This window comes from Sebastes umbrosus, chromosome 20, assembly GCF_015220745.1.
Source record: "Sebastes umbrosus isolate fSebUmb1 chromosome 20, fSebUmb1.pri, whole genome shotgun sequence".
Taxonomy (NCBI): domain Eukaryota; kingdom Metazoa; phylum Chordata; class Actinopteri; order Perciformes; family Sebastidae; genus Sebastes; species Sebastes umbrosus.
The window spans coordinates 13,084,458-13,104,672 of NC_051288.1; the positions used below are offsets into that span (position 1 = coordinate 13,084,458).

At 40.7% G+C, this 20,215-nt stretch overlaps 1 protein-coding gene across 2 annotated transcripts; it reads left to right on the plus strand.

The window, feature by feature from the left end:
* The first annotated feature begins 28 nt into the window (after window positions 1-28).
* On the plus strand, window positions 29-18,916 carry LOC119479290 (transient receptor potential cation channel subfamily M member 4-like). Of its 2 annotated transcripts, none has more exons than XM_037754701.1 (28): window positions 29-168; window positions 3,195-3,256; window positions 3,374-3,551; window positions 3,854-4,034; window positions 6,188-6,357; window positions 6,541-6,715; window positions 7,353-7,417; window positions 7,528-7,761; window positions 9,550-9,652; window positions 9,753-9,874; window positions 10,444-10,740; window positions 10,853-10,954; window positions 11,061-11,189; window positions 11,969-12,098; window positions 12,392-12,537; window positions 13,132-13,244; window positions 13,342-13,458; window positions 13,599-13,648; window positions 13,754-13,992; window positions 14,143-14,258; window positions 15,166-15,298; window positions 15,384-15,558; window positions 15,742-15,907; window positions 15,997-16,178; window positions 17,133-17,265; window positions 17,361-17,433; window positions 17,682-17,775; window positions 18,357-18,916. In XM_037754701.1, the coding sequence occupies exons 1-28, from the start codon at window positions 97-99 to the stop codon at window positions 18,386-18,388; spliced, it is 3,789 nt and encodes a 1,262-aa protein (XP_037610629.1). In that variant the 5' UTR covers window positions 29-96; the 3' UTR covers window positions 18,389-18,916. The 2 variants fall into 2 exon arrangements, with proteins under 2 accessions (XP_037610629.1, XP_037610630.1); XM_037754702.1 differs by lacking the exon at window positions 29-168 and adding an exon at window positions 3,068-3,109.
* Window positions 18,917-20,215: the final 1,299 nt, after the last annotated feature.

The window sequence follows — 20,215 nt, forward strand, 5'->3', positions numbered from 1 at the left end:
CCTCCTCACTGGAAAATGATCAAGAAGAAATCCTGAAGTGGTTTCTTTTCTTCTCCCCCACAATCTCTCACTGAGTGGAACAGAAAGGGAAACAACATGAGAGACACAGGAGTAGGAGCAGAAGGAGGAGCAGCAGGAGACAAAATCATTAAATCTGAGAAAGACCAGGTGGGTTAGGCTTTTTCCATTTCCATATCTCTGCTTCTGTTGGTGTTGTGATATCATAGTGGCGTTTTGTGCCAAGACTACAGTCTAATAAGAGAAGAATTTACTACGTGGAAGTTGTGATACAGAGCTGTAATTCCCAGAGGTTATGAGTCACGATGACAAGCGATGGACAGTCTGCTTCGGACTGCACGTATAACATCTGGTCGTGTAGTAACATGATACTCACAGCTGGGCTCGGTCCTTGTACAAACCGTGAAGCGTCTGTAGTGTCTGTAATAACACAGTCTCGGTGGTGTAAACAGACCTGAGAGCAGCTTGTCTGTTGTTACTTGTCAAACCGGCGGAAGTGAAGCTAGCTTTACTCAGTAGCGGAAATACATTCAAACCGTTTAGCAGTTAGTAACGCTAACGGCTGATTTAGCCGGTTGGTGTCGTTGACTAAAAGCTTCGGTGAGATATTTACTAACTTTACAGTTACTTTAACGTTTATTTACGTTGTCTCTGACGGTAAAACGACGAGAGCACGCCCATTATTGTTCTGTAGTCTCTGTATGCACTGCCCTGTGTTTCACAACCTAACGTTAACTACATTTAAACTAACGTTAACTACATTTAAACTAACGTTAACTACATTTAAACTAACGTTAACTACATTTAAACTAACGTTAACTTTAGCCGTTAGCATTCCATAACTTTGAAACTTGAAGTTAATGCTGTAACGTTGACAACCCGTAGACACCTTAACAACCGAAAGATAAAATAAAAAGTATGTATATATTACCCTATATTAATTAATTAATTAATAATAATAATAATAATTATTATTATTATTAATTAATTATTATTATTAATATTATATTTTAACTGGACAGGTGTTATCTAGCTATTAATAGTGTTAATTATTATGGCTGCATTCCGTTTAGTTGTGCCAGTTCCTGGGCTCTGGTATTTTGCCCCTGGTTCACTGACAGGGTTCACTGGCACAACTAAATGGAACGGAGCCATCATGTTTAGCAGCTACACATGTGCTTTTCCTGATTTTTACCAGACCAGTCAAAATGTCCTGTTACAAAGATGTGTTCACATTATCACATATCTATTGATGTGGGGGTGGATTAAAAAATAATTTCTTTAAATTAAAAGATTATTTTTTTATTTATTTATGTGCACATATATAAAACTGCACAAAATCCAGTCAATGGAAAAAAAAAACAAGAACTGTGACAGGAGAGGTCAAGAAGCCACAGGCTTATACAAACCTCCCCCCAACCCCAGGAGAAAAAAAACAATAACAAAAAAAAGGAAGAAAGATCTAAACTAACATAATTTTAAAAATACAACAAGAGTTAAACAACGACAAGAAGTACACAAAATGTGCAGAATAACCCTAACCAAACAGTGGAAAACAATCCAATAAAAACAATGAAATACATACAAAAAAACAGTACAGAAAAACAAGAAAATATATCTAAACATATCAAAAGATAATTAGACATCATGAATTAAATGTGATGATAAGTTCCTTTTAAAAAGTTTAATTTCAAAGTTGTAAAGAGAGTCCACTCCTATCCCTTATGAAAAAAGTAGCATACTTCAAGTTTATTTTATGAAGTATACTTAAGTAAAGTTCAAGTATATTTCCCCCAAGTATACTTTATGTCTTAAGTATACTAATATCAAGGTACTAGTAGTATAATTGTGTGCTACTTCAATACTTATTGGGACGAAATTGGCCCTCTTTTTTTTTTCAATATTATATTTATTGTTTTTTTTTGTTCATTTTGAAACAACAGAACAAACATTCACAAACGTCCCCAATAATAACATTCTCGGTACAAAGAAACTTAACAACCCTAATATTAATATAAAATAAGCCGGTATAGATACAGGAAAAACATATTATATACAAAAAATAGATATATAAGTTAACAGAATATACACAAGTAAAATAAAATTTAAAATAATAAAATAAAATAAAATCTATTTATATATACATATATATATATACTGTATACATATATACATACATACACATATACGCACACGCAGTATATACACATACAAAAACACATATACATATAATCAATAAAAAAAATCAGTGTACAATTCAGTCATCATCCTATTCTATCTCAACTGGCCCTCTTTTTAGTTTATAAAAGTATACTTTTAAGTATACGTTAAGTGTAAGAATAGTAAACTTTGAGTACACTACTAATTTACATCAAAGTTTTATTTTTTTTACTAAACTATACTATACGTATACTGATAGTACTTAGCCAATGATTTATGTATTACATGAAGAGACTTGCTCCTTTTGCTATCCGACTGGACGTTTTGCGATGTGAAAAACAGAAACAAAAAAATAAGTTTTTCTTGCATGCCTCCGCCGTGAACGGAGATTTTAAAAATGACAAAATTCTTGATGAATTGAAATAAATTCATATAAAAGCACCCACTCACAAACTCTCTCACACTTTAATAGGCTACTCTTCAAAAAGTAAGAACAACTACAAGCCAAGTATACCTTTCTGTAGGCCTATAAGGCAAGAATACTTAATTATACGTTTATAAAATATATCTCGATCAAAAGTACAAGTATAAGCCAAGCATACTTGGACTTTTCTGTATACTTGTCAGTATAAGCTAAGTGAACTTAAGTATACTTAATAGGCAAATAGGTTTGCAGTTGTACTGCAGAATGTACTGTATGCCCTGAAGATATCTGTGTACAGTAGTAGTAGCCTACGTGCCCATCGTCCACACACACTCTCTCTCTTACACACACTTGAGTTGAAACTACAGGCACCATGTCAGAAGTCACAGCCAGGTGTTCAGGCATGCATACCTCACCAGCGTATCACCTTCTCTGAGCCAAAATCAACGCTTCTCATTTTAACAGTTTCCTACACCCTGCAGCCACATGATTTCCAAGCATAGAAGGGTAGGGGTGGTGGCGTTAAACTTCTTAAAACTGAAACAGCCTGTCTATAATTTCAGTGTATTAACCTGTTGGAAAATGTTTTCAGAGTTGGATCCCCAAAATCATCAAGAAAAGAGTGTGCACCACCTTCGTAGAAGATTCTTTCAGGTACTGTGAACTCTGTGGAGCACATTCCTCTGTGACAGTAATTTCTCTCTGTTTACTGTGGCGATGCGTCAAAGGATGATCATGTTTTCACATGTATTATCCTCTCACCTCTCTCAGTAATGGCGCGCTGTGCCAATGCGGGGGTTTAAGAGATGACCATGGCTCTGTGGCTCTCGGTGACTATTTCAGCACAGCGATTGTCAACCGCTGGGACAGCGCCCAGCACTCCTCTGAATACCCGACTGACGCCTTTGGAGAGTTGCAGTTCGCAGGAGCCAGCAAGAGGCATAGCTATGTGGGTGGCCTTTCTGTTCTGTTCTCTGAATGGCTCTATATCATCAGAGTTTATAATCAAATGCCAAATAATGATTCAAATGCACCAAGAGCTGTTGTGGTCTTTAACCTACCGCTGCACCTGAGTAAATAAACACAATGCACTGACAGTGAGATCATCTTTATCATAACTAACCCAAGACACTTGTACTATAATTTAGTATTTTGATACTAAATTGAAGTCATAGGCTGTCAACTTCTGCAATGCGTTTGTTCTTTTTTAATCAATCACATGTTTATTTTTGTCTCTCTCGTGGATATCAGTTCCTGCGTCTGTCATGGGACACCAACCCGTCTATGGTCTACACACTGATGACAGCCCACTGGGGTCTCCCTTTGCCTAACCTGGTGGTTTCTATAGTGGGCGGAGAAGGCAGGACAAAGGTGAAGACCTGGGTACGGGAGGTGCTCAGGCAGGGACTGGTGAAAGCCTCACAAAGCACAGGTAAACACACTGTTGCAGAAGTGGGTCATAGGTTGCATGTCAGTTAACAGTATTGTGAAACCCACATACACACTATCCGTGTGTCTATGGTCAGCATATGGTGTCATGAATTTACAGACTGTTCCCCTTTACATATAAAGTACCTGTTTTGACTGGTGTGCCTTTTTACGATAAGGGTATCAGGGAATTTGGGCACATATGCTTTGGTCTCTTTGAAGCTATGTTAGTTGCCTTATACTATTGTTTCATTTTGCTCTTTTACATCTGACAAATGCTACTAAATGGTATTTTAACCACATATGACTTTCCTTTATAGCAGTATTTGTAATTGTGATTAAGTCACATCAGATTATTTTTTTATACCATTTCCATTACCATCACCATTTCAACCTGAACTTTTTTAATGTAGATTCCAGCTTAAAGACCACATACTTCCTGTTGTGCTTGTGTAAAAGTTTTCACATGAAATTCCCATGAAGTTCACATGAAGTCACATCCCTCTGAAATTCAAAACATTTCAAATTAACTGACTAATAAGTAAGAATAAGTAAGAATCAGCATTTTTTTTTCTTCATAAATAAAGTACCATTTCAACCTGATACTTTTTTTAATGTAGATTCCAGCTTAAATACCACATACTTCCTGTTGTGCTTGTGTAAAAGTTTTCACATGAAATTCACATAAAGTTCACATGGAGTTGTGGCGGCACTGATTTCCCCAGACTTTAGTTGTTCAGGCAGAAGACTGAAAAACCGTTCCCATCCACATAATAATATAAAATAAAATGCCTCCTTAATAATAATAATGAACAAATGCCTCTTCGATAATGAACAATTAAGGAAACTGAAATATTGTTTTTATTTTTCCTTTTACCCTCCTTTAAAGTTTCCCCAAATAAAATACACTAAAATAAATGGGTATAAAGGGTTTCAGTGAAAATCAACAAATGAATAGAATAACAAAATACAGCCTGCAGGCGTTAGGCTATCGTGAGGCAAGCCAGATTCTTGCACAAATGGCACCTAAACGTCCTAGTGCAGGTATCCCAATTGATTGGTATTTATTTTGTTTCCCCAACTAGGATAGTCAACACCCTCAATAAACAAAACACAAAGAGCACAGAATCTCAAAAGGGCCTAAAACAGACCAGAGTTTCTGGTTTGGCTGATAACACATGTTGCATTTAGTGAAGGAGAGATCAGAATGACACTGGTTGTGCAGTTTCCCTCCACTTTTAAGCCCTACAGAAAGGGCGTTGTTACACCCTGATTGGCCAAGAGGGGAATGCACTAAGCTGCTATCAACTATCATTTAAGAGCCAGTCCCCACACCCTGTGCAACGGGTGAACTGAATAATCCTCTAATCACTCAGCAATTCAACCAAAAAAACACCAGGGAAAAGGGAAACAACAGCAAGCACCAGAGAATTGGCAGCTGCCACAAAGTCACATCCCTCTAAAATTCAAAACATTTCTAAGTAAGGGCATCGCCCTGAAGGGGTTTATTTCAAAACAATGACCCGCTAGCTGTACATTATCCCGCTTATTACACGGACACTTAAGAAATTAATAATGTGACACAAAAACGGTCCTCCAAAGTCCGACATCAGAAGTGCGCCCATAGCAACAGTCTGTTATACACAGCAACGGTCTGCTATAAAGAAATAACAGACGGTAGAATGCCGTGATTGACCAATCAGAATTGAGTATTCAACAAAGCCGTGTCATAATGTGAAATAACCAATGCTTTCTCGGAAGACAAAACCTACTGATGAGGTTTTAGCAGGAAAAATACAGCTGCTTCAAAGTGTAGTACCACTACTATATGACTCCCAGGGGTTCGATCCTAATTTGGTTCTACAATGGCCATTTCCTCCTGACTACTGTGCAAAGAGCAGGTGGCACACGGCGATACTGATCCCCGGTCATCTGAGGTCACTTGAACATGCTGTTCTCGGATCAGATAATAAGACTTACTGTTGATATAACACTGTAGATGCAGTCCTAAATATTATATATTATAAGTATTAAGTAAATTACAAAATTATTTTTGAAATTCAACTACAGATGTGTGAAATCATATCTACATTGAGACATTTTTTCGTCATTTTTCTCGTTTTCTTCTCACATTCACTGTCTGACTGCTCTACCCAGGAGCGTGGATCCTGACGGCAGGCTTGCGTGAAGGCGTCGGCAGGTGCGTCGGAGAGGCGGTGAGGGATCACGCCACCGCTGCCTCGTCGTTGTCCCTCAACAAGGTGGTGGCGCTGGGCATCGCTCCCTGGGGCCTGGTGCACAACCGAGAGCAGCTGGTCAACCCTCAGGTTGTACAGGCGCTCACGTACTTTATTTACAAATTGATTTTAATGTCTTGTTCACTTGTATCATGCAATAATCTACACCGTAGGAGTATTCTTGGGATCCGTCTAACGCAGGCCTCCAATGCACTGCAGCTAGTTGAAGAAACCCTGCTAAATCACATCCCTGGATTCCTCTTCCTCTTGCAGGGCAGCTTTCCTGCTAAGTACTATGTCCAGAACATGACCCGGGACTCCTGCTGCCTGGACAACAACTACCAGGCCTTCCTGCTGGTGGACGACGGGAGTGTGGGACGCAGAGCAGAGACGGGGTTCAGGGCCAAACTGGAAGACTACATCTCCCACCAGCGCACGGGCATCTGGGGTGAGACATAATGGCATACAATGTCTTGCATTGTATGTAGAGGAACTGTTTGCCATGGAAAAGTATGACACGTTTGACTGAATTTTTGGTTTTGTCGTTGTTTTATCGGAATTGCTGGTAAAACTGGATATGGGAAACCAGCTGACGACACATTATCTAGGCTGATTTCAACTTAATCAAAAAGCAGATCTTCAACTTTCTTCCGTTGCTGCTATTATCTCTGTTTCCCTTGTGCTAATATTCCAAGAATGTATTTAAAACATATGTACAGAAAACTGAGATATGTCTCAGCACAACACTCCTCCAACCTCGAACCCAGATATCCAGGTATTTGGCCCTCTTGTGGTGATCTCTTATTGATGCATGTGATGATAAGATGATCCTTTGGTATTCGCTCGGTGGATGGAAGCCATTGCATGCCACTGCAGGAATTTGAGACACAGCTCTTCAACATGTAATATCAAGCAGAGATTTGTCAAAATATTTAACGGGGTATTCCTTTCTGTGTATTTTCCATCTCTAAGCTCTTGTGTTACAAGAAAAATATGTTTGTTCTAAGTCTGCAAACATGATCACAACATCTGCATTAAAGTGAAGTCAGTAGGAATTAACTGTGAAAATGTGTGTATTTTTGTAGGCAGCGGCAGCATTGACATTCCCGTCCTTTGTATGCTGATATCAGGGGAGGCAAGCATGCTGGAGGTACAGTCACTGCTTTTGATTTTGGTTGATTGGCACAAAGAAATTCTAATTATTAGGTTAATAGTTAAATGTCCGTTTGTCTCTCTCTCTCTTTTCCTAATTTCTATCAGAGAGTAGATCTTTCTCTGAAAAGCTCCATGCCCTGGCTGGTGCTGGCTGGCTCGGGAGGCCTGGCCGACTTCCTGAGCGACGTCTTGGACAATCTGTCGTCGGCGCCGGCTGTCCAGTCTTCCGGCGAGGGGGACGGCGAGGCGGGTCCCAGCATGGATCTGAAAGACAGAGTGGCAGAACGGGTTAAGAAGCACTTCCCTTCTGAAGCGGAGTCGGATAAACTAGTTGAACGGGTAAGGTTTCGTGGGCAGGGATGTGTGTCGTCATTGTGTGGCTTTTTTATCATGCGGAACAGGGAGAAGCTGTATATTCAGCTTAGGTTGCCGTGACATTTAACTTTGATATTCATGATGTCAGTTTTTAAAATGTTCTTGCTGACATCTTGACCTTTCTTTTAATGCTATAAGGTCAAGATTCCAATTTTACTCCAGCAGGATATTTCATAATATAACGGGCAGATTGCCAATAAACTCGCCGTGCGTATTTATGCTCAAGTCTTCATTTTCTTCTTCCATAACCCTCAGGGCAAGCTTACATGTTTAGCCTTGCTGCTGCTGCTAAGAACAGTAAAATTATCAGTGCGCTGCTCATGTCATCCAACACTTAGTAATTGTTGTGTGTAATGAACATTTATTGAGCCTCTACTGGGCCTGTAGACTTCAAGCTACTCCCTGTCTCAGTTTGTCCCACATTCCTGAAACTGCTAGCTGCTATTTAGTTGTTCTTGCTGCTATTTACAAACCACTCACTCACAACAATATTATGTTACTGCAATAGAGGAGGCTGCAGTTTCAGGACAGCATTTCTAGGACCCTAGTTAGAAGTAGCCTACGTGAAATGGCCACACAACCTCATAATGTGTTGGTGGCACGTAATGTGTGAAATTACGTGCCGCCACCACGGAAACAATTTAGGTTTAGGCAACAAAACTACTTTTGTTTGGTTTAGGAAAGAAAAGATCACGTTCAGTACGTTTACTCAACCTAACCTTTGCAAACTGCCTCCCTGTTTGTACAGCGGAGGATGACATAACCGCTAAAGGTCTCACGTCTCAACGACTCCTGAGAGAGCGAGAGAGACACAGAGAGAACTAGAAAAACCCGAATAGAAATAACATTATTGACATTTTAATGACTGATAACACGCTTTTGTGGGGAAACAGTCAGCACAGTTTCATTATTACGTTTATTTAAACTTAATTAAAATGGTAAAACGATGATGAGTATGCCTATAAAACAAGCATTTACACTGAAGACAGTAGGCTTTGTGAAAAACTAGGGTCCTACACATGCGGTCCTAGGACTGCAGTCCTGAAACTGCAGCTTCCTCTAGTGCAGGTACATGCTACTCACTCACAAGCTGTTGTTTGGAAGTCAGTTTCAGCTTGCATACAGCATTTTAGGATTATGTTTATAACATAAGAGACTGAAAAAGGATTAACAATCAAATAAAAAATGCCTTTATAATGATCCTCCAGATCTCTTGAGATCATCTGTTGTCAAAATCACCCTTAGACACAAGAAATTGGACTTTCGAGAAAATTCCCAGAATGCAGTGTAGAAAGCAGTGAGCATATTTGCTCTGTATCAAATGAGTTTGATTTGTATGTATGATGTAACATAATCAACACCACATTCTGCCTTCAAAGAGTGTGGCTGGTTATTGACTCATTTATCAGTGTCCTAATGATAATTAAATCAGTAACGTAATCAGTGTTGTGATTTGCTATCTGTTGAACCAGGTACTGATTGGATACACACTCTTATTAATCTTCTTCTTTGGGGTGTTGGTCAATTATTACTGTTGGTGCTTAACTTCAAATGCCCTGATAACATCTTTAAATGCCAGACATCCTGCTCACTCAGCACGGGGAGGCAGTCCACTTAACGATATCATGGATTTGACAATACCCTTTGTCACCAAATCTTTCTTCATCACTATCTTGTTCATGCTTTCTCATTATCACCAAGCATTGAGCTCATATATTCAAAATTCCTGTTTTTTCTTGTCTCCTTGTTCAGACTCTGAGCATCTACCAGAACCGAGACTTTATTACAATCTACCACGGAGAGCAGGAGGGCCCAAATGACTTTGACACAGTTCTGCTCAAAGCATTGGTGGGAGGTACATACAACAAATTTAAATGAAGAAAATGATGTTTTTGTTTCAGGTGGCAACACGTCTTTATTTATATGTTTGTGGTGCGGTTTCTTGTGTTTTTCAGCTAGTAAGCATCGTGCGTCAGTTGACTCCAGCCCTTACAATGAAGAGCTGAAGCTGGCGGTCACATGGAACAGGGTTGACATCGCCAAGAGTGAACTCTTCAATGGAGACATCCACTGGAGGGTGAGGGGGAAAAGACATCAGAGAGAAATACTACCACTATAAAGTAGATGCGTTATGTGTAGTGTATTATACCACTTAGCCCTGCTGTGCGATGGCATTGGTATGAAATAAGTAGGGTTGTCAAAGTTAACGTGATAATAACGCGTTTACTACAAATTCGTGTCAATGCCACTAATTTCTTTAACGCTATTCTAAAGCTAGAGTGAAGATACTGGCATCATATGAAACTAGAAAACCTAAGGAATCCATTGATACCAACCATGTCATACTAGCTTGAGAAGAAGTTTAAATAACGCTCCAAACTTAGGCTAAATTTGGTGAGGAAAAACTGGCATGGCCATTTTCAGATGGGTCCCTTGATCTCTGACCTCAAGATATGTGAATGAAAATGGGTTCTATGGGTACCCACGAGTCTCCCCTTTACAGACATGCCCACTTTATGATAATCACATGCAGTTTGGGGCAAGTCATAGTCAAGTCAGCACACTGACACACTGACAGCTGTAGAAATAAGTGAAAATGTCTTCTTAGAATTGACCTTGTATTGAAACCTTCACCCAATCTCATAGTATGAAGACTTGGAAGACTCCATGACAGACGCCCTGATCAACGACAAGCCTCAGTTTGTGCGTCTCTTCACTGAGAATGGCCTCAACATTCTGGACTACCTGACTTACGGCCGGCTGGAAAGCCTCTACCGCTCGGTGGCTGACGGGACGGTCCTTTACCAGCTGCTTCAGCGCCGGCTAGTGGAGCGGCTGGGAACCGCAGCTTATGCGCCGACATCAAACATGAAGGAGTCGCCTTCCAAAGTGGAAGCAGAGAACATACAGATTGGCCCAGGGACGGAGATCAGCCTTTTTGAGGTTTGGACATGACATGCCATGCCTGTTCGTCTGGTGTTGCTCAAGTACAATCAAAAACAATGTAAAGAAAACTCTGTTCTTTGTTACTCTACCCACTTTTTTTTGTTCTCAGGTTGCACGGGTCCTGGAGCTGTTAATGGGTGACGTCTGCCAGCCATTTTACTACGATGCTTTGGGCTTAGAACAGATCTCATCCAAGAGGAGAGCTCTTAGGGTACTCTTAACACACAGTGTTTATCAAAGCTAATAAACTACTGTCACTGTTGCCTTCTCCTGGTCAATCTGAAACCCTCTCCCCTGCTTCTTTTCATCCATCCCAGCGTGCCAGTAAGCTGCTGCGGGGAGACTGCTTGTATCGGGATAAGCGCTGCCTCTTCCCGTGGGCTTCGCTCTTCATCTGGGCCGTCCTCCAGAACCGCAGCGAGATGGCCACTTACTTCTGGGAGATGGTAAAACTTCTGAGACTTACAGAAAGCAACAATTTGTTCTGTTGCTTTTTGAAATAAAGTACATGACAATCCTCTAAACTGTTGGTGAAGTCAGGCTCAGAACTGTAGCTGTATTTGAAACCACATACTATACTAGTAGTACGTACTGATTTGGCCAAAATGTAGCATTCAGTTATGCAAACAAAAGCAAAGTCTACAGTATGCCAAAAATACCTGGATGTCATACTGATTTGGAAAAAATCTCCAGTATGCATCGGACCAGTCCACCTCGCCTGCTGTATCCCACAATGCAAAGCGCTCAAACGGCACAAGGCTATGGTCACAACAGTGGTCAAAAACGGCTAGTTTTTTACATTTTTCGGAGCCATTTCATCGCTAAATTCACTTCTGAGAATCTTTGAGGCGAGAAATCAACTGCGTAGATTTAAAATATTAGCAGTTTCACGAGAATTGATGGCTAATCGAGCATTTGCGCCAACGTTTTCAGAGTTTAGAAGCTCCAACTTCCTGCCGTGCAGAGAGATATTTGTTGAGACAACATGACCCTTTTATTAACGTTACTCTAATACTTGTAGATATATCCTTCCACTGTTTTGTTGCTGTAACTGAAAAAGCAGTTTGAGTGAATTTAGTCTCCTCTCGTTGATGATCCTGTTTGTCTTACTTCACCACAAGCTCTAAGAATAAATTGTTTAATGAATGGTGGAGCTAAACCTTACAGTATCTTATAAAGTAAACAAACATAGGTCGTAAACATTGGTCATGGCTGTCTCTCGCAGGCAGGAGAGTCGGTGCTGAGTGCTCTGAGCGGCTGTAAGATCCTGAGGGAACTGTCCAAGCTGGAGGTCGAGACTGAGACCAAGCTGTCCATGAAAGAGCTGGCCCAGAGGTTTGAGAACGTGGCACATGGTGAGACCATGAACACACCATCCACTAATGTTCAATTAAACAACAACTGATAAAAAAATATGCAAATATGATAGTAAGTTATGTAACATGAGTGAGCTGTTTGTTTTTTATGAAAGACTATGTTGCTTGTAGTAACGGGTAGGTTTTTAAATTCTTTGTCAAATGCATGCTCGTTCATTGTATGATGATTAATTGATATTCAGGATAAACTTTACTTTCATGCTGAATTTAATTTTTGTTTTCCGAAATGGTAACCATCCAACCAAACTCTCTCTGCCCTTGTCTCTCCTCAGACGTCTTCAGCTCTTGCTATCGGAGCAACGAAGGTCGCTCTTTCACCCTGCTCATTAGGAAATCTCCAGTTTGGGGTGGGACCACTTGCCTCAAGATGGGCATGGGCGCCGACGCACGACTATTCTTCAGCCACGACGGAGTACAGGTGGGTCACTGTTTTCACGCCTGTGTGACCAACACATGAAAGACAACACTGGAACCAAGTCTTCATCGTGGCAGTTCAACCATTTCTTTTTTTTTAGTCCTTTTTAAATGTTTTTTTTTTTTTTATCTTAGAAAATAATTTAATAAATAAAGCCCTTCCTTTAAATTGAAATAAATGCTCTGCCAATGGTTACCGTTTAATGTGGAGCTTAAATAGTCTTTTCTTCTTTTAATTTACATTGTTACCATAATGGCAAATAACAGCACTTAATATAATTTAAAGGGATAGTTTGGGTGTTTTGAAGTGGGGTTGTATGAGGTACTTATCCATAGTCAGTGTATTACCTACAGTAGATGGCGGTCGGCACGCCCCCAGTTTGGAGAAACAGACAGGAGTTACCACACGGAAGCAAAGCAATGCACTGCTGTGGACGGGGCAGGCAGCGAAATGTATTTAAGCCACCTAAAAGAAAGGCCTTTCACAATCCCTTTAAGGAATAATGATATAATACAAAACATACAACACAGCTCACTTTCATATTGAGCAAATGAGTTGCAGTTGGTGAAAATGGTCTAATTTTCTCTTCTCCTCCAGTCTCTAATGTCCCAGATCTGGTGGGGTGACATGAAGAGGAGCACGGAGGTGTGGAAGCTCCTTCTCACCTTCTTCTGCCCCGTCCTCTGCTACACCAACCTCATCTCCTTCAGGTAAAATCCACATTAGTATATATTTTTGTTTTTGTCATTAGCATTCAGAGGATACAGATTTCAGGACTGATAGTTTACAACATACTCCGCCTCATAGGAAACAAGAGGACCACCATCAAGAGGAGCAGGGGAAGCCCAACGAGGACGGGCCAGGCAAGGACAGCGACAGCCTCTACGGCCACACCATCTTCTCTTTCTCCGACATCAAGCACATGTAAAACACGTTTTTTATGCAAGTGAATGGGACGCACTGGTCTCACAGTTCTGAATGGAACAAATTGCCTTTATTTTAGGGTGAATTTCTGTTTTTTCTGTGTGTGTTGATTAATTCAAAATGTGTCATTGTTGTACCAGTGAAGATGATGCACAAGGATATCACAGTCCCAGATCAGCAACCATGAAAGGTGAGCCCTCTTTAATCGCAGCGCCTCCGAACAAAGATGCAGGAATTTTCAACGAGTTACGACTGTAAGAATCTACTAAACCATGTCCAATAACCTTCCTCACAGGCGTACCCCACTCTCACCGACCACCAAAGCGTCCATTCATAGTGTCAAGATGGCGTCAGTTCTGGTATGCACCCGTCACCGCATTTTTGGGCAACGTTCTGATGTACTTCCTTTTCCTCATGCTGTTTGCCTCCGTGCTGCTGGTGGACTTCCAGCCCCCGCCGCCGGCTGGTCCGGCCATCTCAGAGTACGTGCTGTACTTCTGGGTTTTCACCATCGTGTGTGAGGAGATCCGGGAGGTGAGTGCAGAGAGACGTCTTACTTATAAATCACTTCATATAAAATGTTATGCCGATAGAATTTTAACCCAGTTCAGTATTTCTCTCTATCTGATGATGTTCTGCTTCATCTGTGGATCTGTTAAGTTGATCGATGTTTTCTTCTCAAAGACGTTCTTTTTGGGGACGATGAACTGGCGTCAGAGGGTCAGAGTGTACATTCAGGATGTGTGGAACAAGTGTGACCTCGCTGCCATTGTGTTGTTCATCATAGGAGTCATCTGCAGGTACGGACAACAACTATATGCAGTTGTTATATATTACTAGGATTATGCCAACACCTTTCACAATATTGGTTCAATGTTCAATGTTTTCATATTGCAGAATTACAAAATGTATGAGATTCCATTTTATTTTCCTTTTTGCGATCGTCTTCTCAATGGCTTTGGCTTTTGACCCCTTAAAGGAATATTTCACCCACAAAGTAATCATTTGTATATCAATTACTCATCCCCATGTTACCTTGATTTCTTGAAGAAAACTTTTCTTGTATGCCTCCGCGGTGTACGGAGAATCAAAAAACTGAGAAAAAACTCACTATTTATAACACTTCCGCATAAACAGTCGTGTCTATAAGTGTTTGTGAAGTGTTTTAAATATTAAGGTTTAGTGAAGATGCATGTGTTTGGGAAGTACTGAGCATACGACCTGATAAATGAGACTCGGGTAGATACTGCATGAGTTGTATGAGAGTTTGTTAATGGTTTGATATAGTTTTCCTGTTGTTAAACGTTGCCCCCATTACACTTCAATTCATCTTTTCTACATTTTGGGATTCTCCGTTCACCGTGGAGGCATGCGAGAAAAACAAAACTTTATTCACGAATTCAAGGTATCACAGGGTGAAGTATTCCTTTTAAAACAGAGCAGTGTCTTGTCACCTGTGTTTTGTTTTGTTTTTTAGCAAGAAAAGTGTACTGAACACAAATCAGACAAAAACAACATGATAAAAAATGAGTATGTCACAGACGGGTCTTAACTGTCCCATAAATCCTCTCCCATATCCCTGTCCCGAGTCCTCGCTTCCATCCTCCATAAGATTCAAATACCTGTTGACAAACTGCAGTTATTTTTGCATGTTGGCCACTGGGTGGTGCCGTTATCACAGTGTATTTGCTTCACTCTGTGTTCTAGGATGTTCGAATGGTCGTATGGATTTGGCCGGGATGTCCTGTGTGTGGACTACATGGTCTTCACCCTCCGTCTCATTCACATCTTTGCCATTCACAAACAGCTGGGACCAAAAATCATCATTGTTGGCAAGATGGTGAGAAAACCATAAGTTGACATCACACCAGTGTTGCTTAGCGAGATGTTGGCATTATAATGACAACTATTTTCTCCTTTTTCAGATGAAGGACGTTTTCTTCTTCCTTTTCTTCCTCATGGTGTGGCTCATGGCGTACGGAGTAGCCAATCAGGCTTTGCTTTACTCATACGACCCTAGCTTGGATCGCATCTTTCGCCGGGTTTTCTACAGGCCGTACCTGCACATCTTTGGACAGATCCCTGTGGAGGAGATGGATGGTATATGAGTTTGTCTGTGTGTCATGAGTCTTGAGAAAATAATAGTTTAAACGAATAGTGTATGTACAGGACGTTTTTCCACATTCATTGTAGCTTTTTAAAAATCACCACTAATTTGAATTCATTGTTCTTATAAAGACAGGACATATTTTAATCTTACCTATATCTTTGTGTCTATGCCAGTGGGGAAGCAGTGGGACATGCCCTGCACAGACAACGTGACACTGATTCAGATGGGCGATGAGCCGTGCAGGACTCTGTATAGTAACTGGCTGGTGGTAATCCTGCTGGTTGTTTATCTGCTGGTCACCAATATCCTGCTCATCAACCTGCTCATCGCCATGTTCAGGTAAAGAGCAAGGAGATGAGTGTCCATCAATCTGTCTCTGTGGCTTCACTGACATGCTATAAGTTCTGTCTCTATTTGTGTCCACCCAGCTACACCTTCTCTGAAGTGCAGGCTAACAGCGACATCTACTGGAAGTTCCAGCGCTACAACCTGATCGTTCAGTACCACTCCCGTCCTTCCCTGGCTCCTCCTTTCATCATCCTCTCTCACATCAATCTCTTTATCAAGAGGATCATCCGCAAGGTGCCCTCCATCAAGATCCACCACTTTGGTCAGTATTTGAACAGGAGTCTTAAAGCTGAGGGAGGCAGTTTATTTTTGGTGTCATTGGGCAAAAATTCCATACTAACCTTTCAGCAGATTGTAATTCAGGTGGTACCCCGGGGTAGGCAGTTTTCTGGAAAGGGCAAAAAAAAAAAAAAGCCAGAATTTGAAAAACCCTCCCCTCCCCCCTCCCACCAGATGAGCACATATGCACAGCGTTGCAACTAGTCATTCATTTCAAACATCATCCTGCTCATCATTGTGATCCTGATGCCCTTATACAGCGGCAATTCTATGGGAATTACCATCCTGTTTTCTTTGCAAACTTGTGGGCCTGTAAAGCCCTTTGAAATGACGCACTGTAATTCAATATTGGCAAAGCATTTCAGAGATGGAGAGAAAATGTTGCTAATATTTATGCTAAACTATAAGCCACATTTTCGCTCCATCTCTGAAACGCTTCGCCAACATTGTCAATATTGAATTTATCAATATTGTTCATCTTCCTCCGTTGAATCGGGCTTTCACCGTTTGGAGGGACGTGCACACACATCTGTATTTCTAATGTCCAGAACAATAGGAACGCTCTCTCTCTGAAATGATCTGTGATTGGCCAAAGTCTCCCGTCACGCGCTAGATTTTCTAAAGCCTGAAAACAGAGCCAAGATGAGGTGCAGAAGTTTAGTTACCTCTCAGAACACTTGAATCACGATACGCTGAAAGGTTATTATGGAATTTTTGCCCAATGCCGCCATAAATAAACTGCCTACCCCATCTTTAAGTAGAGTCTAATTCATGTATAAAAGTAAATGCACCTGAACAAGTGTCTTTTAGTTGGCCCTTATCAATGTGATGTTTTTGATTTGTAGCTGCCTTTTTCCCTCACTTAATGGAAACTTAGGAAACATCATGGCTGAGTTAAATGGTAACAATGATTCAAAACGTTTGCCTTTCCTATTAGTATTGCAGTTAAAAGGGAAAGCAGCCAACAGGCTAATGACGTGGGAAACCATTCAGAAGGAGGACTTCCTGACGGCCCAGAACACGATCCAGAAGAGCAGCGACTCAGAGAGGCTCAAACGGATGTCTGTCAAGTGAGCACATCTTCCTACGCCAACACTGTAACACTGTAATGACTTACTTTCTTTGGCTCCATCATACTGAAGTGAATGTCTCCTTTTGTTTTTAGAGTGGATGGTGTGCTTAAACACATGACTGAAAGCAGAGACTTTGACCACAGGCTGAGGGCTCTGGAGAATGAGGTAAAGTGAAAGCACTCTTTTCAAAGCCTCATATTTCACAGGCCGTTATGAGAACGGTATCGATCTTGTCATCAAACTCTCAGAGAATGAATAGGTGTATTTCCTGAAATGTCAAACTATTCTTTTAAGTTAAAGCTGCAGTTGGTTACTTTGAGCATTTAGCCCCAAATACTAATCCTCCCCTCAGGTGTCTTGGAGTTACTGTATGTCACTACACAGCTTTTAGCTCTTTTGATCCTCTCTCTCAGATGGAGTATTGCTCAAATGCTCTCAGCTGGATTGTGGATACTTTGGCCCAAGGCAGCACATTCAAACCTCCTCGGCCTCCACCTACGCTAAGAGGTACAAAATAACAACCATTTGTCTTCACAGTAACAAGAAAAACAGCATGTCAGAATGTCACAGGTTTTTGTTTTTTTTCCTCGAGTGACTTCAAGTAAGTAGGTCATCTGGTTATCTCCGGTTTTCCACGGAAACTGGTGAAACTGCTTTTTGCTTTTTTGCCCCAAGCCGTTGGAACGTCCTACCGGTCATGTTAGGGGATTCCTTTTTAGCTGCGCCTTTCAGTAGTCTGGTTTTTTCTTACTTCATTTATTGGTTTTAACCCACGTGTCTTATGTTTTTATTGGTCCACTGTTGATTTGAACTATTACTTGATTTATTTGTATCTATTCTTTTGGTTTTAATTCACATGTCTTATTAATTCTTACTGCTGATCTTAATTATTTTAATTTTCATTCCTACGTCTTAATGTTTTTAATTCACACGTATCATTTATGTGTCTGTTTTAAATTGTGTTTACTTTTGTCTAATGTTCATCTTTACACTCTCAATTTAGTCTTTGAAATGTGCTCTATAAATAAAGTTTGCTTGCTTGCTACTCGTCCCCTAATTTAACATACTCTTCCTCTTCTCCTACACAGATGCGTTCCCCTCTTCTTCCAATTCCGCCTGATCCAGCCTTGGCGATGCCTTCACTAGCTCAGGGTCGCCGTAAGACAAGATTTACGCTTTTTTACTTTGGCTGCTCCCTTACTGTCTCACTGTTTGCCAGTTACGTTCATCACTGGACTCACTTACCAAATAGTGTCAATTGTTCTGAGCTGAAAAAAGTGTAGCAGCCATCACTACTTGTTACAGTATTGATTACTTGCCAAAGCTGATATTTTAAGTGTGCAATTGATCTTATTCAAAGTCAAAGTGTACTGTATGTATTTATGATGTGGCATGATATATTTTACTTGCCAATGGCCATCATGTCTTTGTTACTGTAGTTTTAAGCTGACCGCTGGAATTCTGTTGCTAAGGTTTCTATATAGGTTTTTACTGCTATATTGAAACTATGATAATGTTTACAGGGGTTACAATCAGTGCACATTATTGTTTAACACTTTTTTGTTCAGTTTCTGGCAACCTTAAATGTTAAATCATGTTTTTGTATTGCTACATTTTTTATTCTGTTCAATAAATTGTATATACAGTATACTGAATGAATTCTCTTACCGTCAGAGGAATAACGCAACATTTTGGGAAACATTCACTTTCTTGACGAGTTAGATCATACTTGCCAACTCTCCTGATTTCCCCGGGCAACTCTCGTTTTTCATTGCCCTCTCCTTGGTTTCCTCCCGTTGTCACAATTTTCCTGTATTTTTCACGATTTATGGCAATTTTTCACACCGTTTTTTCTTTTCGTTATCTCAACATGTTTCTGGCATAGACTGTACAGCGTGTATGAGCCATAAGCTTTACTGTTTCCACCCATACGGCAACAGAGCTACACTGACACCGTGGCGCTCGCCCATGGATGTATAAAGAGAACTGGATACAGCGTAGGAGGCGGGGCCCCCGTTCATTCCTATGAAAGTTGCTGAGTGGCGCATGAAGCATAAAATGGCTCAACTTCCGACTGGAAAAGTAACCTGGATCTTCCGGCAATATTCCGCATCCATTGGGCCCATGGCTCGGTCACGGGGTCACAGCCGTCACGCTGTCGTCACGGCTTGCTAACTCTGCCTCCCAGCTCTCGCTCCAGCCTCGGTCTGGGTCTCATTCACATGAACGGAGGAAGGGAAATAACTCTTGATTCGGCTATTAGAGCATTTTACACCTTTTAGGACCTAATGATTTAAATAAGGGCTATTCAAGTGTTCATACTGGGAAGTTGATTCACCTAAAAAAAAAAATCATCCGCTGAGTTACAGACGTCTCTTTTCCAATGTAAGTCTATGGGAAAAAGTATTTTTGGGCCCAATGGCATCACGTGACGGACACGGAAGTTGTAGTACCGCCGTTTGGCGTCGTGTCTAAAAGGGCGTTCAGTGAGTGAGAGAAGGGGAGAGAGAAATACTCAAACAGGGGCAAAAAATGAATGAATGAAAACTGATCAATATTAGTTTATATCAGAGATTCACACAAGTTCATGTGAGAGGGGTGAATTATTCAGTTTTCTTTCCTGAAAATTCAAAGTAAAATTAAAGGTAGGCTTATTTAACATAAAAGTGCTTTTGCAGTGTATTTATTATTTTGTTATTTTCATTCTTTAAAAGTCACCAGAATGCAGGAAACAAAGTCTTTGAGCTCTCAAGGTTGACAAGTATGAGTTAGATTGATACCACTCTCATGAGCCAGCAGACAGTTAGCGTAGCTTAGCACAAAGACTTGAAACAGGGGGCAACAGCTAGCCTGGCTCAAGATACAAGTTACAGGTGCAGGAGAGTGGCATCAATCAAAAAAGACGCCAAAGGGTAAAGCAGGGTTTGTGAAAGTAAAGTAAACTTGG

What these genes read in the sequence shown, in the direction of transcription:
- LOC119479290 (XM_037754701.1), top strand. Translation starts at nt 97, where the DNA reads ATGAGAGACACAGGAGTAGGAGCAGAAGGAGGAGCAGCAGGAGACAAA. An exon ending in CCAGCGCACGGGCATCTGGG is followed by an intron (nt 6,716 to 7,352) that starts GTGAGACATAAT and finishes GTATTTTTGTAG; the next exon opens with GCAGCGGCAGCATTGACATT. An exon ending in CGGAGATCAGCCTTTTTGAG is followed by an intron (nt 10,741 to 10,852) that starts GTTTGGACATGA and finishes TTTTGTTCTCAG; the next exon opens with GTTGCACGGGTCCTGGAGCT.